Source organism: Apus apus, chromosome Z (genome assembly GCF_020740795.1).
Source record: "Apus apus isolate bApuApu2 chromosome Z, bApuApu2.pri.cur, whole genome shotgun sequence".
Lineage (NCBI taxonomy): Eukaryota > Metazoa > Chordata > Aves > Apodiformes > Apodidae > Apus > Apus apus.
In genome coordinates this window covers 43,110,527-43,123,165 of record NC_067312.1, presented here as the reverse complement: position 1 = coordinate 43,123,165, position 12,639 = coordinate 43,110,527, and the positions used below count along the sequence as shown (strand labels likewise).

The window sequence follows — 12,639 nt, the reverse complement described above, 5'->3', positions numbered from 1 at the left end:
TTCCAGTGTCTAACCACTCTTTCTGTGAAAATTTTTTCCTAATGTCCAGTCTAAACCTCCCCTGTTGCAGCTTGAAGCCATTCCCTATTGTTCTGTCGCTAATTACCTGTCAAAAGAGACCAGCACCAACCTCTCCACAATATCCTTTCAGCTAGTTGTAGAGACTGATGAGGTCTCCCCTCAGCCTCCTCTTCCTCAAACGAAACATTCCCAGTTCCTTCAAGTGTTCTTCATAAGATTTATTCTCTAGGCCCTTCACCAGCTTTGTTGCCCTCCCCTGTACTCGCTCCAGCACCTCGAGATCTCTCTTGAATTGATGTGCCCAAAACTGGACACAATACTCCAGGTGTGGCCTCACCAGTGCTGACTACAGGGGGACAATCACCTCTCTGCTTCTGCTGGTCACACTATTTCTAATACAAGCCAGGATGCCATTGGCTTTCTTGGCCACCTGGGCACACTGCTGGCTCATATTCAGCTGCTTGTCAATTAGAACCTCCAGGCCCTTTTCTGCCAGACACTTTCCAGCCACACTTCCCCAAGCCTGTAGGGTTGCCTGGGGTTGTTGTGAACCAAGTGCAGGACCCAGCACTTGCCTTGTTGAAGCCCATACCAGTAACATCAGCCCAACAATCTAATCTATCCAAGTCTCTCTGTAGAGCCTCCCTATCCTCATGCAGATCAACACTCCTGCCTAGCTTGGTGTCATCTGCAAACTTACTGATAATACACTCCATGTCCTTATCAAGATCATCAATAAAGATGTTTAACAGAAACGTTCCCAACACTGAGCCCTGAGGAGCACCACTTGTGACTGGCCGCCAGCTGGACTTGACTCCTTTGACCACCACTCTTTGGGCCTGACCATCCAGCCAGTGCTTGATCCAACAGATCATATGCTCATCCAGGGCATGAGCAGCCAGGGGTTTTTATGAGAGTTCTATGGGGAACAGTGTCAAATGCTTTTTGGAGGTCCAGATAGACAATATCCACAGCCTTTCCAGTGTCCAATAGTCGGGTCATCAGGCCATAGAAGGAGATCAGGTTCATCAGGCAGGACCTGCCTTTCATAAACCCATGCTGCCTGGGCCTGATCCCCTGGTTATCCTCTATATATGTATTCTAATAACACTCAAGATGATCTGCTCCATGACCTTCCCTGGTACTGAGGTCAGACTGAGAGGTCTATAGTTTCCCAGATCCTCCTTTCTGCCTTTCTTATAGATGGGTGTTACACTTGCTACCCTCCAATCCATTGGGACCTCCCCAGTTAGCCAGGACTTCAGGTAAATAATGGAAAGTGGCCTGGCGATCATGTCTGCCAACTCTTTCAGCACCCTTGGATGTAGCCCATCCAGTCCCATAGACTTGTGCGTGTCTAAGTGGTGTAGTAGGTCTCTCACGACTTCCTCTTTAATTGTGATGACCTCATTCTGCATCTCCTCCCTGTCTCCTAGGTCATGGGGCTGTGTATCCATGGAACAGTTAGTTGGATGGTAACTAAGAAATACACTAGGTTGAAAAATACATGTGCCCAGACTGGTCTGCCTAGCAATAGAACTGTTTCAGGAGCTGGGACACTCCTCACTGCACAAAGAAAATACAATGGCTCATCAAACTACCATACAAGATACAGAGCCTGAAAAGCCTAACCTTCTGAGTCCAATATCAGCAGTTTAGGATCACCAAGTGTATTACCTTATGGGCAGCTGGTAAAGTAGAGGTTTGTATGGCATTCACCAGATATATCAAAATAGTGGGATGCAGGCTGAATTTTCTACCTCTGAGAACACAAAGATTCAGGTTTTGACATCTAAAGGTGTGAGGCAATTCTAATGAGAAAGTGGTGTGCCCTGTGACCTTAAGGAGGCTTTGTTATTGGTTCCAAATCAGTTACAGCTATCTTCAGCATTCCTCCCCCTCCAGAACTCAGGCAGGAATTACAGGGTGCTATGGAGAAGTGAAGGAAATCTTTCAGAGGACAGGAAGTTGTGGTTGGTTAGTTAGGTAGCCAGTCATTCAGATCTTTTCAGGGGCAGACTGCACAGAGACACTACACTGATATGGCCACTCTACAGTAAGATACTCCTGCAATCTGTGCAGCCTGAAAATGGGACCACGTAAGGAAGTAATAGGTTTTAGAAACTAAGTCTCTTAATAAATTTTAAACAGAGTCAATCTCTATGGGAGTGTTTAATCTATCAATCATTTTTAGAAGAGTCAAGGAGGTACCAAAAAAGCATGCAGGGGTGACTGGGCAGAAGAATAGGTTCTCTGACACGAATTATGATCTAGATCCACTAAAATTTATAGATTTTTAGTATTCTGCCCTTAAAACAACATTTAAATTAGATGTTCTTGTAGTAGGTCTCTGACCACTTCCTCTTTAATTGTGATTACCTCATTCTGCATCCCACCCCTGTCTCCTAGGTCATGTGGCTGTGTATCCATGGAACAGCTAGTTCCTCTGCTAAAGACTGAGGCAAACTAGTGTTGAGCACCTCAGCCTTTTCCTCATCTTTTGTTAGTAAGATTCCCTTTGCATCCAATAAAGGATGGAGATTTTCCCTAATCCTTCTTTTGCTGTTAATGAATTTATAGAAACATTTTTTATAATCCCTAACAGCTGTAGATAGTTTGAGCTCTAGCTGTGCTTTGGCTCTCCTAATTTTCACCCTGCATAGGTTTGCTTCATCTTTATAGACTTCTTGAGTGACCTGTCCCCTCTTCCAAAGGTCATAGACTCTCTTTTTGTTCCTAAGGTCCAGCCAAAGCTCCCTATTTAGCCAGACTGGTCTCCTACCCTGCTTACTGGTTTTCTGGCACACGGCACCTCCTGTGCCTTTAAGACTTCTTTCTTGAAGTATGTTCAGCCTTCCTGGACTCCTTTATCCTTCAAGGCAGCCTCCCATGGGACTTTGTCATTCAGTCTTCTGAGCAGGTCAAAGTTTGCCCTCCAGAAGTCTAAGGTGGCAGTTTTACTAAACCCTCTCCTTGTTTCTTCAGGGATCAAAAACTTAATCATCTCATGATCACTGTGCCCTAGATGGCCTCCAACTTCTGCTTCCCTCACAAGATCTTCCCTCTTCACCAGAAGCAGGTCCAGGAGGGCACCTTCCCTGGTCGGCTCACTTATCAGTTGTGTGAGGAAGTTATCTTCCACACATTCCAGGAACTTTTTGGAATGTTCCCTCTCCACTGTGTTGTATTCCCAGCAGATGTCTGGAAGGTTAAAGTGCCCCACAAGAACAACAGCAACTGGGAGATTTCTCCCAACTGCTGATAGAAAGCTTCATCCATCCCACTGCCTTGGTTGGGAGGTCTCTATCAGACACTCACAGCTATATCAGATTTATTGTCCCTTAACCTGATCCAAACACTCTCAGCCTCGTCATGACTATACTTGATTTCCAAGCTGTCATAGCATTCTCTAACATACAGGGCCACTCCACCCCCTCTCCTTCCCTTTCTATCCCTCCTGAAGAGCTTGTAGCCATCGATTGTGGCACTCCAGTCGTGTGAGGCATCCCACCACGTTTCTGTGACAGCCACTATGTCATCATTTTCCTGGTGTATCATGGCTTCAAGCTCCCTGTTTGTTGCTCATGCTGAGTGCATTGGTACAGATGCACTTCAGATGAGCTAATGATTCCAACACCTTTTTTCCACTGTGAGCCCCATTTCCTACCAGACCCTTCTCAGGTGCTTCCATGATTTCTAAACACCTATCCTTTCTCTCAAATGAAATGACAGAGTGAGAATCCTCCCTAGTCCACCATCCTTCAAGCCCTGGCATGTTTCTCTTGGGCTTGTCCCTAACAGGCCCAGTTATCTCCGCCCCCCCTTCATATCTAGTTTAAAGCCCTGTCAATGAGCCCTGCTAACTCCTGCCCCGAAAGCCTTCTTCACCTCTGGGACAGCTGCATCCCACCTGCCACCAGCAGGCCAGGTGTCTCGTATAGGAGCCTGTGATCAAAAAACCCAAAGGCCTGCCTATGGCACCATGGCACCTATGGCTTAACTGTGCTCTGGCCAGAGCATGGCCTGGGAGGAAAACACAAGGGGTAAGTAAAGTCACAGTTAAAGGCTAAAGGCAGGACTAGAAGATGCCTTTTTGTTCTGAGCTTTGTTTATCATTTATGTAACAAGGTGTGACTTTTTGAGATCTTCAGTATATTTCCTAAGGTAAAAAGAGGAAAAGCTTCAGCTACAGAAATAAACAAAAATCTCACCTTGTTATGTTCATACTTGTATGGGATTTTGAGGGTATCCATGGCTCTGATCATGGCCTGCATTGCTGTAAATATATTCTGGTACACAAGTTTCGTAAAGCCCCTTTTGTCTTCATCAGAGTAACCTGATCCATGAATGATTCTCATTTGCTTGATAAATGTGCTTTTGCCACTCTCTCCTGTGCCTGCAAGACAAATAAGAATATGTTTTAGCCATCAGACACAAAACCAACCATTTTTGTAAAATGCTGACAGCTTGTTTAGTGCAGGGCTGAATGGTGTGAAGTGGTGCTTGCAAGGTATGACAAAGACCAGTTCAGTGTCAAACAACAGCATCAGTAGCAACTGAAGTACCACTGAATTAAAACTTGAATTTTTATTTAACAACTAAATTAGTAAAACAAACCTCCAATATATATTATACAAAACTGAATATTTTTAAATCTTCCATTCTTGAAGATAAAATTGTCCAAAACATCTAACTTCAGGTAATTATTATGAGACATTTTATCACAAAAATTCAGGAAGAGAAACATTCATCTTCCTTGGTCAACTTCCAGGACATTATGGTAGAAAGTGTGCAATTAACAGATACATTTGTGTTTTGCTTGGGTTTTTTGGTGCTTATATTTTAAAAAGCAAGTAGACCAAGCCCTGCAAATGCCATCCTCAGAAACATGTGGAATCAGTGTTAATTAAACCTTGGCTTATATTATTTATTGGGCAGTCATTCCTTCCTTTAAATTTCTTCCCATCTTTGTACTGGAACTAGTTTGCTAATAAACATTTCTGACTGTCAATTTGAAGTTATGATCTGCTTGTTGAAAGTTTCACACAACATCTTCCTCAGCTTCAATTCAGTGAGCTTACCCTCTGGGACCAGAACTGCTTAATTTATAGAATTCCTGTGTTTGCTTAAGAGGAGAAGCTGAAACTTAGAATGAGCCATTGCACAGCCACAATAAAACCCTTCCTTCACCCAGCTACTCAACCCTGCAGGAAACAAACAGAATGCATGCGCTCAGCACTGTCCTTTCCAGCCTTTCAGCCTGGGTTTTACGTTAATAATTTATTTAAAGCTTTCATACCACATACCATAATACTCATGTCCCAAGACAAAGGCAGCCTTATGCCCCCTACATAATGTTTTTGATGTCTTGTCAGGGAAGTGTGTTTCACAGCACTGCCAAGCAAGGATAAGGGAGCAACCCTTGAGCATTTCTGAGATAGCACGCACTGTAACAGTCTTTGACCCTTATCATGAGCATCATTTTGAAACCTTCAGTCCTCACATAAAATTCTCACACCAGCCTTCCTTACACATTCCTGGAACATCCAGCATAACATTACATACTGACCAATTTTACTTTCTTTGTGGAGAAGGTAGGCATTATTGTAATGAAGAACATGCTCTGAGGCTGAAAAGTGAGACCAAGCCTGCATCCATCCTCAGCCTTCATGGGAATCCTCAGCCTGCCCTGAGCTCATGAGCACAGCCATGCATGCGCAGGCTGTGTCTGCAGGGCATTGCCTGGTCACCAGGCACAGGTTGCTCCAGAAAGCGTGATGCCATATGGGCCATCCTGGGTCAATGGAATCTGCCTATCTTCCAGTTCATCAGAATCTGAAGTGAGATCATTTTACCTCTGCAATCTACCAGTGTGGAGAAAACATCCCCTTTCTTAAGACTACACAAAATTACAAACCTAGACAATACAGAACTATTACATAGTAAAAAAAAATTTTAGGCTAATCCTAAGGCTACCACAGTTTATATCTTTTTCTGAAACCTATGAAAAGAGTCGTGTCCTTACATACAAAGTAAAAGAAAAGTGCCATATCACAAATTTTCAGTAATTCTGTATTACTATGCAGCTTTTCTGCAAGACATGTCACACATTTAGGATAAAAATTGTCCAACATGAACTTACTAAGAACAGAATGGTATATGAGATGACTTTTTGATGTGATTAACTCTTTTGCTAAAGCATAAGTAACTAATTTTTACTGATGCACAAGAAAATAATTTGCAAGCACTTTTGAACCAGTGGAATACAAACTAGCTTACAGTTTTGGTTCTGAAACTTCTTTACATGGGAATCCAGCTTCCTTCAAAATCCCCAATTATAAATTTAGCAAAGAGATAGGAAGAACATGTTTTTATTCTCTACTCTATTTTAAAACCTGAAGCTTCTAATTATTTTAATACTTTACTGGGAACATAGGTTGCAGTCTATAACACACGATAATCACACAAGAAAACACAGTGGTAAAGCAATCTGCATCATGTTAGAGTTCACAGTATTTAAGATTATTTACACCTTCAAAGTGAGTGCAAAAAATACAATATGTAGGAAAATATAATTACAGTCCAAAGAAGAATCTAAATCTTACATCTGTACCTTATTCAGCTTTGTGGGTCTGTAACTGGGTGTCACTGTACTAAGACTTTGTCGGCCAAAGACCAGTTACAAATTATTCCTGGAGATCTAAAAACATAGATACACACCTACAACATGCATTTTTAATTTTTTTTTCATATACATATGTATATGAGACATACAGGTTTATACAGATATAAAATATTTTTAACTACCCATATATATCACTATAGATCTAGATACACATACAGGAAAACGGTATCTCTCTCTTTTTGAAGGATGTCTCAGAGTCTCCTCAAGTCTGACCCTCCCTGGGTCAACACTTAAAACTACTTGCTTGTGCATGCCCACAGAGTAATATTCTGGTTAAGCCAGTAAGGATAAGAACATTTCTAGTCCTCCTTAACTGCATGGAGTGTCACGTGCAGGGGTAGACTGTGAAAAATATCCTAGTGAAAAAAGAAATAATGGAAAAAATTTGGCACAGAATGCAAAAAATAGGACAAAAATCACATGAATGACAGATAATGGTAGAATTAACAGGATTGTCTGGAAATTACTAAGAAGTGAAAATGTTTATTCTCAGCACAGTATATATTAACTCACAAAACCTTCACTTTGTAGTTCTCCTTTGTTACAATCAAAGCAGAAAGTAAATATTTTTATATTGTTGCTGACAAAAACATTCAAAGAAAATTTCAAGTACTACTTGTTTAAACAGCATCATCAAATCTTTCTGTAAAAAAAAGTCCTGTTCATGTGAAAACTGCTTAGCAGTGATACAACACCACTTACAAGCACATCACTATAGATTCGCTCAAATAATTCTCCCCAAACTAAAATAACTGGGAAGAAAAGAAGCAATGTTATTTACTATCAAATAAACAGGGAAAAAATTCCCATCATGTATTACCAGGGTTAGCTAAGCAAAGCTGCAATCATTACAGCATTATTCCTGGTGTGGAGTGGGATTTTAAACTATCCCTGTTATAGCACCAAGTGAAACCTACATTTTAAATATTTTTTTTCACCTTTAAAATCCTGTCACTGGCACTATAAGAAGATTGAGACTGATACAACATCAAATATATTTTCTACAGCCTCATCCAGTACAGAGCAAGTTAAGAATACAACTTGGCAATATGTGCCAAAAAATCTTCCCTATCATGGTAATAAACAAAACCAACACTGGGTAACATGCTGAACAGGACTCTTGAGCATGCCTATTCCACCTGGTGAAATGAAGACATTGGATTAAAAAAATCTCTATCTGTTGAGGTGATGCAGGGATAGAGCAAAGTTGAAATGGCAATGGAGCAATCAGTAAAATGGAGCAAGGGGGGTCAGAACTATGAGATTGATTTTATGCTGGCTGCCATTGCACATTTATATAAGTCAAGACTTGGATCAGTTCTCTGAATAACATTTGGTCCTCTGAGCAATATTTCTCGTCTGTCAGAAGACATTTGAAAGCCACACAATATACCTGAATCTCAATAACAATAACACCACTCTCCCTTCTCATATTTTAAAAACAGTGACTTCCCAAAAAAACCCCATGATCCAAATATAATCCTTGGGTGGTTCTTTGGAGAGAAGTCAATGGTGTGACTGCAACAAGAAGAACTCCCTTATTTGAGCACACAATATCGTTGGTCATTTGACTTTTAAAAAATTTATTTCCAGATTAAAAAACCAACCAAAGAGATCAATGAAAAGAATTAACTAACCATCTTCAAAAGCAGTAAAGAACTGTCTTAAATAGTGATGAATTCCCATTTAAGCATGGCATAAAGAAAACTTTTAAGTAAGAGCTTAGAATCTAAAAACCTGGCAAATCCCTGAAGATTTCCTCCGAATTCTTTTTCTTCAAATCATAATAGCAACAAATATTACTGCATCACCAAGAATTTTACACCCAGAGGTCTGAAAGTCCTCTCAGCAGTATTACCTACAAAAGCAGAACCAGGAAGGATGGTGGGTTGCTTAAATGCAGCAGTAATCCCTTACATGCGTGCTTGCTCACACATACATGCATATAATGCACAATTTATTGTATTATTACTGATAGTGCACATCCTGCAAAAATGAAACCACAAAATGCTGAACACAGCATCCTTTGCCCTGTGAAACTTAAGGAAAAACTTGAATATGGTTAGTTTTCAATGGGTGACAGTGCAGCTACCAGCATAGTGGCTTCAAAATTCTTGTGGTGGCTGACAATAAAGATGTAACAGATAAATTTTTAAATTATTCAAGACTAAAAGCCTAAGCTGACAAGCTTTCCTTTCACACAGGTGTGCAATACATACTTGCACACGTTTTTGTATTTCTCTTCACTGTAATGTAAAAAAATCTTCAGTATACTAATAAAAGGCTCTTTTTAAACTAATACAACAAATGTCATTCTGTAAGCATAATCCACACTGGTGTCTGTTAAGAAAAAAATGCTGCTAAACTACAGCTGACTCTCAGTGTTTGTTCCTAGGTCTGACCTACGAAAAGGCAAAGGAAAAAGAAAGGCTATATTTTATTGCTTGGTATTTAATATTGAAATGAGATAGAAAAGGACATTAGTAGAATCATAGAATGGTTTGGATCGGAAGCATCTTTGGATCTTAAAGATCATCTAGTTACAAACCCCTGCCATGGGCAAGAGACACAGAGACACCTTCCACTACAACAGGTTGCTTAAAGCCCCATCCAACCTGGCCTACATTCCTAAAATGGGGGGATAAGAGGGGAAGGAGCACCATCAAAATCCACTGCCCTGTTAGTCCGCTATCGACACACATTTACTTAGAACTGTTAAATCAATGGTGTGTATGCGTGCGGAAGACTGGCTTCTATCGTGTGACTTGGTGGCAGAAAGCAGCCCAGAGGTATTGGGAAAGTGAAGATGGGTGGATCAGAGTGGAGTCAACATCCTGTGCAGATTGGACACAACATGACACTTCTACCTGCTGAATACTTGCAGTATTACTATATCTACCCTGTTCAATCAAACATTTACCCAGAAAAAGTAGTCTGTTGTGCACTGCCTCACAGATTTCAAGAGAAGTGCATAAATCAACCTCATCTGATATTAAGTAGTAGAGTGATGCCTAGGAGGAGTAAGAGCTAAAGCAGTAATAGAGGCGACACATGAGAAGTAAAATATTTTAACTATAAAGTTCTATTTCACTTCAAAGAGAGTTTTATGTCCTCTCTGCTACTACTAATTCAGCTATAGAGAAAACAAAAAATACAGTTTCTTTTGTTGCTGTTCCAGCTGTGGAATGTAGCAGGATGACATTTCTGATGAAACTGAGTATGGCCATACATGAAAACACAAAAACTGTGCAGAATTCAGGCCTTGGACAGTCCTGGCTCTGTAGATGCCAAAATATCTGAAACCTATCACAGATTCCATGAAATCATCCTGGGAACTGAAGCAAAGGAGCAAGTCTGTCCTACCACTTCAAACAGCAGCTTTTAGGTTCACCATTGAAGGCTACCATTGGGAGGGATATTGGGCTGGTAAAGCCCACAGCAAAAGTCTCTGAGGTGTAGGTGAAGCTCCCTAGCTCACTGTGTAACACTTTGCGCTGGTTTTATTTGGCACGTTTTTTGGTAGCAGGGGAGGGACCCCAGGGTGGCTCCAGTAAGAAGCTGGGAAGCTCCCCCTGCTCCAAAACCAGCCAAGGAGCCACTAGAAGGACAACAGATGCACCTCAGGAATTAACATACGAAAGAACTGAGATAAGCGCTGAGCAGGGCAAAGAGCTGATCTGGAGATGCACAACAGTGCCCGTGGCTGGTGAGGAAGAAAGAGAAGAAGGTGCCCAAGCAGAAGTTTCCCTTCTGAGAACATGAAAGAACTCCTATGAAGAAATATTATGAGCCCTGATTACAAATATAGTAGGCATATTCATATTTTCGGTAAAATGAATAGTAGTACTGTACCATCTTCTTTCTATGATCATCAGACTCCTTAATTAACATTAATATATTACACCTCATACGAGTCACTTCGTATTAGGAAACATTTTCAGTGGTGTTTCAGTCCAACTAATGGAAAAGACTATGGGACAGGAAAGCACCTGAAGTTTCAAGCAAGGTGACCAAACAAGTCGGAAAGGGAGCTAAGGTCTCCTGACATCTGCTCCTACAGCAAAAGCACATGGTTTTGTATTTACATTAAAACTGCCTGAGTAACTAGAAAAAGCTAAGTTAGGAGGGAACTTGAGTGATGGCCTTGGAGATTCAACAAAGCACAGGTTTAAATTAAAAGCCATTAATGAAAAACCTGGGAGAGGTGTGTATATACTGTTTTATTGCCAAGTGTTTGCTCCACTGACAGAATTTCTTTAACTTAAAATCACTTATCATCTTCGCTATTTTTTTCACAACCCACATCTGCATTTTCCACCTCCTTTCAAAAAAGGACACATAAAATTATTTTGCCATTCACTAAGTTATTTTCTCTGTATCGTTTTAGTAATTTATAAACATTTACTTAAGATGACTATCAATATTTTATGAAAGAAAGCAAAATATCCCTTCATGAATGACTCATGCAACAATAAAAAAAGAACTGGGTAAGATAAGTAAAGATTTCTTCCAAAGAAAGGATGGGTAGAATTTTGTGAACATAGGCCAGGAAATGAATAATTACATAAAATAAGTAATGTGAAACATCTACATCAATCTAGAATGGTTTCAATTATAGTTTTGAATACTGACGAAGAACTAAGCAAATGTTATTCATTACAGAATACTGCTAACAGTGTTGCACCTTTTCCTTATCTAGGCTAACACAACTGTATCAACCACCTGTAAGAATTCTTTTTTCCCCCTCTCATTGATTATTATATGCATAAATATCATATTATACCACTGAACTCCACAGCAGAGTATGGGAGATGAATTCTCTCACTTCCTTAAAAAGGGAAAGAAAACCTCCCATAATATAGTTAGTTTGAATGCATTCTAGAGCAATCCTCTTACAGATTTAATCTGATTGTGTTTGAGCAGATAAACTTCACTTGCAGCAACTAACCTCAAAAACTAAGAACAGATAAATAAACTTTGCTTGTCACTATATGTAGCAACTAAACTAAAAAAAAAAAAAAACACAAAAAAACCTGATGCTTATCCTCATTGTACTTGTGACTCAATTAAAACTACAATAACGCCTAAGTAAGACAATTAATTGCTGACAGTGGGGAATATAGAATTAGAATTTAAAATGCAGCTAATGTTTTGCAGATTCTTCAATGAATATTAGTTTAAGCTTTTTACTGAAACAGAACCTCACAAACTCCTTTACAATAAATCCAGTTAATCAAATATAGCTTTGTGCCAGATAATCAAAACCACACAGTATTACTAAGCAGCCAGGCACAATCCATTACTGGAAAGCTGTGTCTTCTCTCCCAACCTTCAATTCTGAAAAAAAACAAAAACCAGAAAATAAAATGAAACAAAACAAAAATCAACCAACCAAACAAAAAACCCAGCACCCTCCTGCCAGAAAAAAACCTGCAACAAAGCAGAATAACCTCCTTATCTTAGAATCACAGAAACATAGAGCTATTGAGGTTGGAAAAGCCCTTTGGGATCACCGAATCCAACCATCATCCCTACTCTACAAAGTTCTCCCCTAAACCATATCCACCAACACCACACCCAAATGATATTCTCAAGCTATAAACACATAATGCTCACAATTCAAGAGCCATCTTCTAATGGTTTGGGTGAAAACTGAGAAAGTGAGAGCAGAGATAAACTGGCTGCCTTCACAGAGAAAAAGTACCTCCTCAAGATTTCAGAACTTTGTAAATGGGTTCAGAGAAGAACCGGACCCCATCCTTCACCTCTGCACATAAATTAGACTGAAAATGCTGGGGACTGCAATGGACCATATAACTCTACATGTCCTGCAGGTCTTCAGGAGCTGAATTTCAGTATGAGACCTCAGTTTTCCACACTGCAGGATAAGACTCTAAAGTTCTAAACTTTTTAAGGAATATAGTTATATAAAA

General features: G+C 40.1%; 1 protein-coding gene across 1 annotated transcript in view; it reads right to left on the bottom strand.

The window, feature by feature from the left end:
* LOC127395393 (guanine nucleotide-binding protein G(q) subunit alpha-like) overlaps positions 1-12,639 on the bottom strand; it is a 132,428-nt gene that overhangs the window by 83,171 nt on the left and 36,618 nt on the right. The window contains exon 2 of the mRNA XM_051642321.1: positions 4,233-4,417. Coding sequence (XP_051498281.1) covers positions 4,233-4,417 — 185 coding nt within the window. The remainder of the gene's footprint in view (positions 1-4,232; positions 4,418-12,639) is intronic.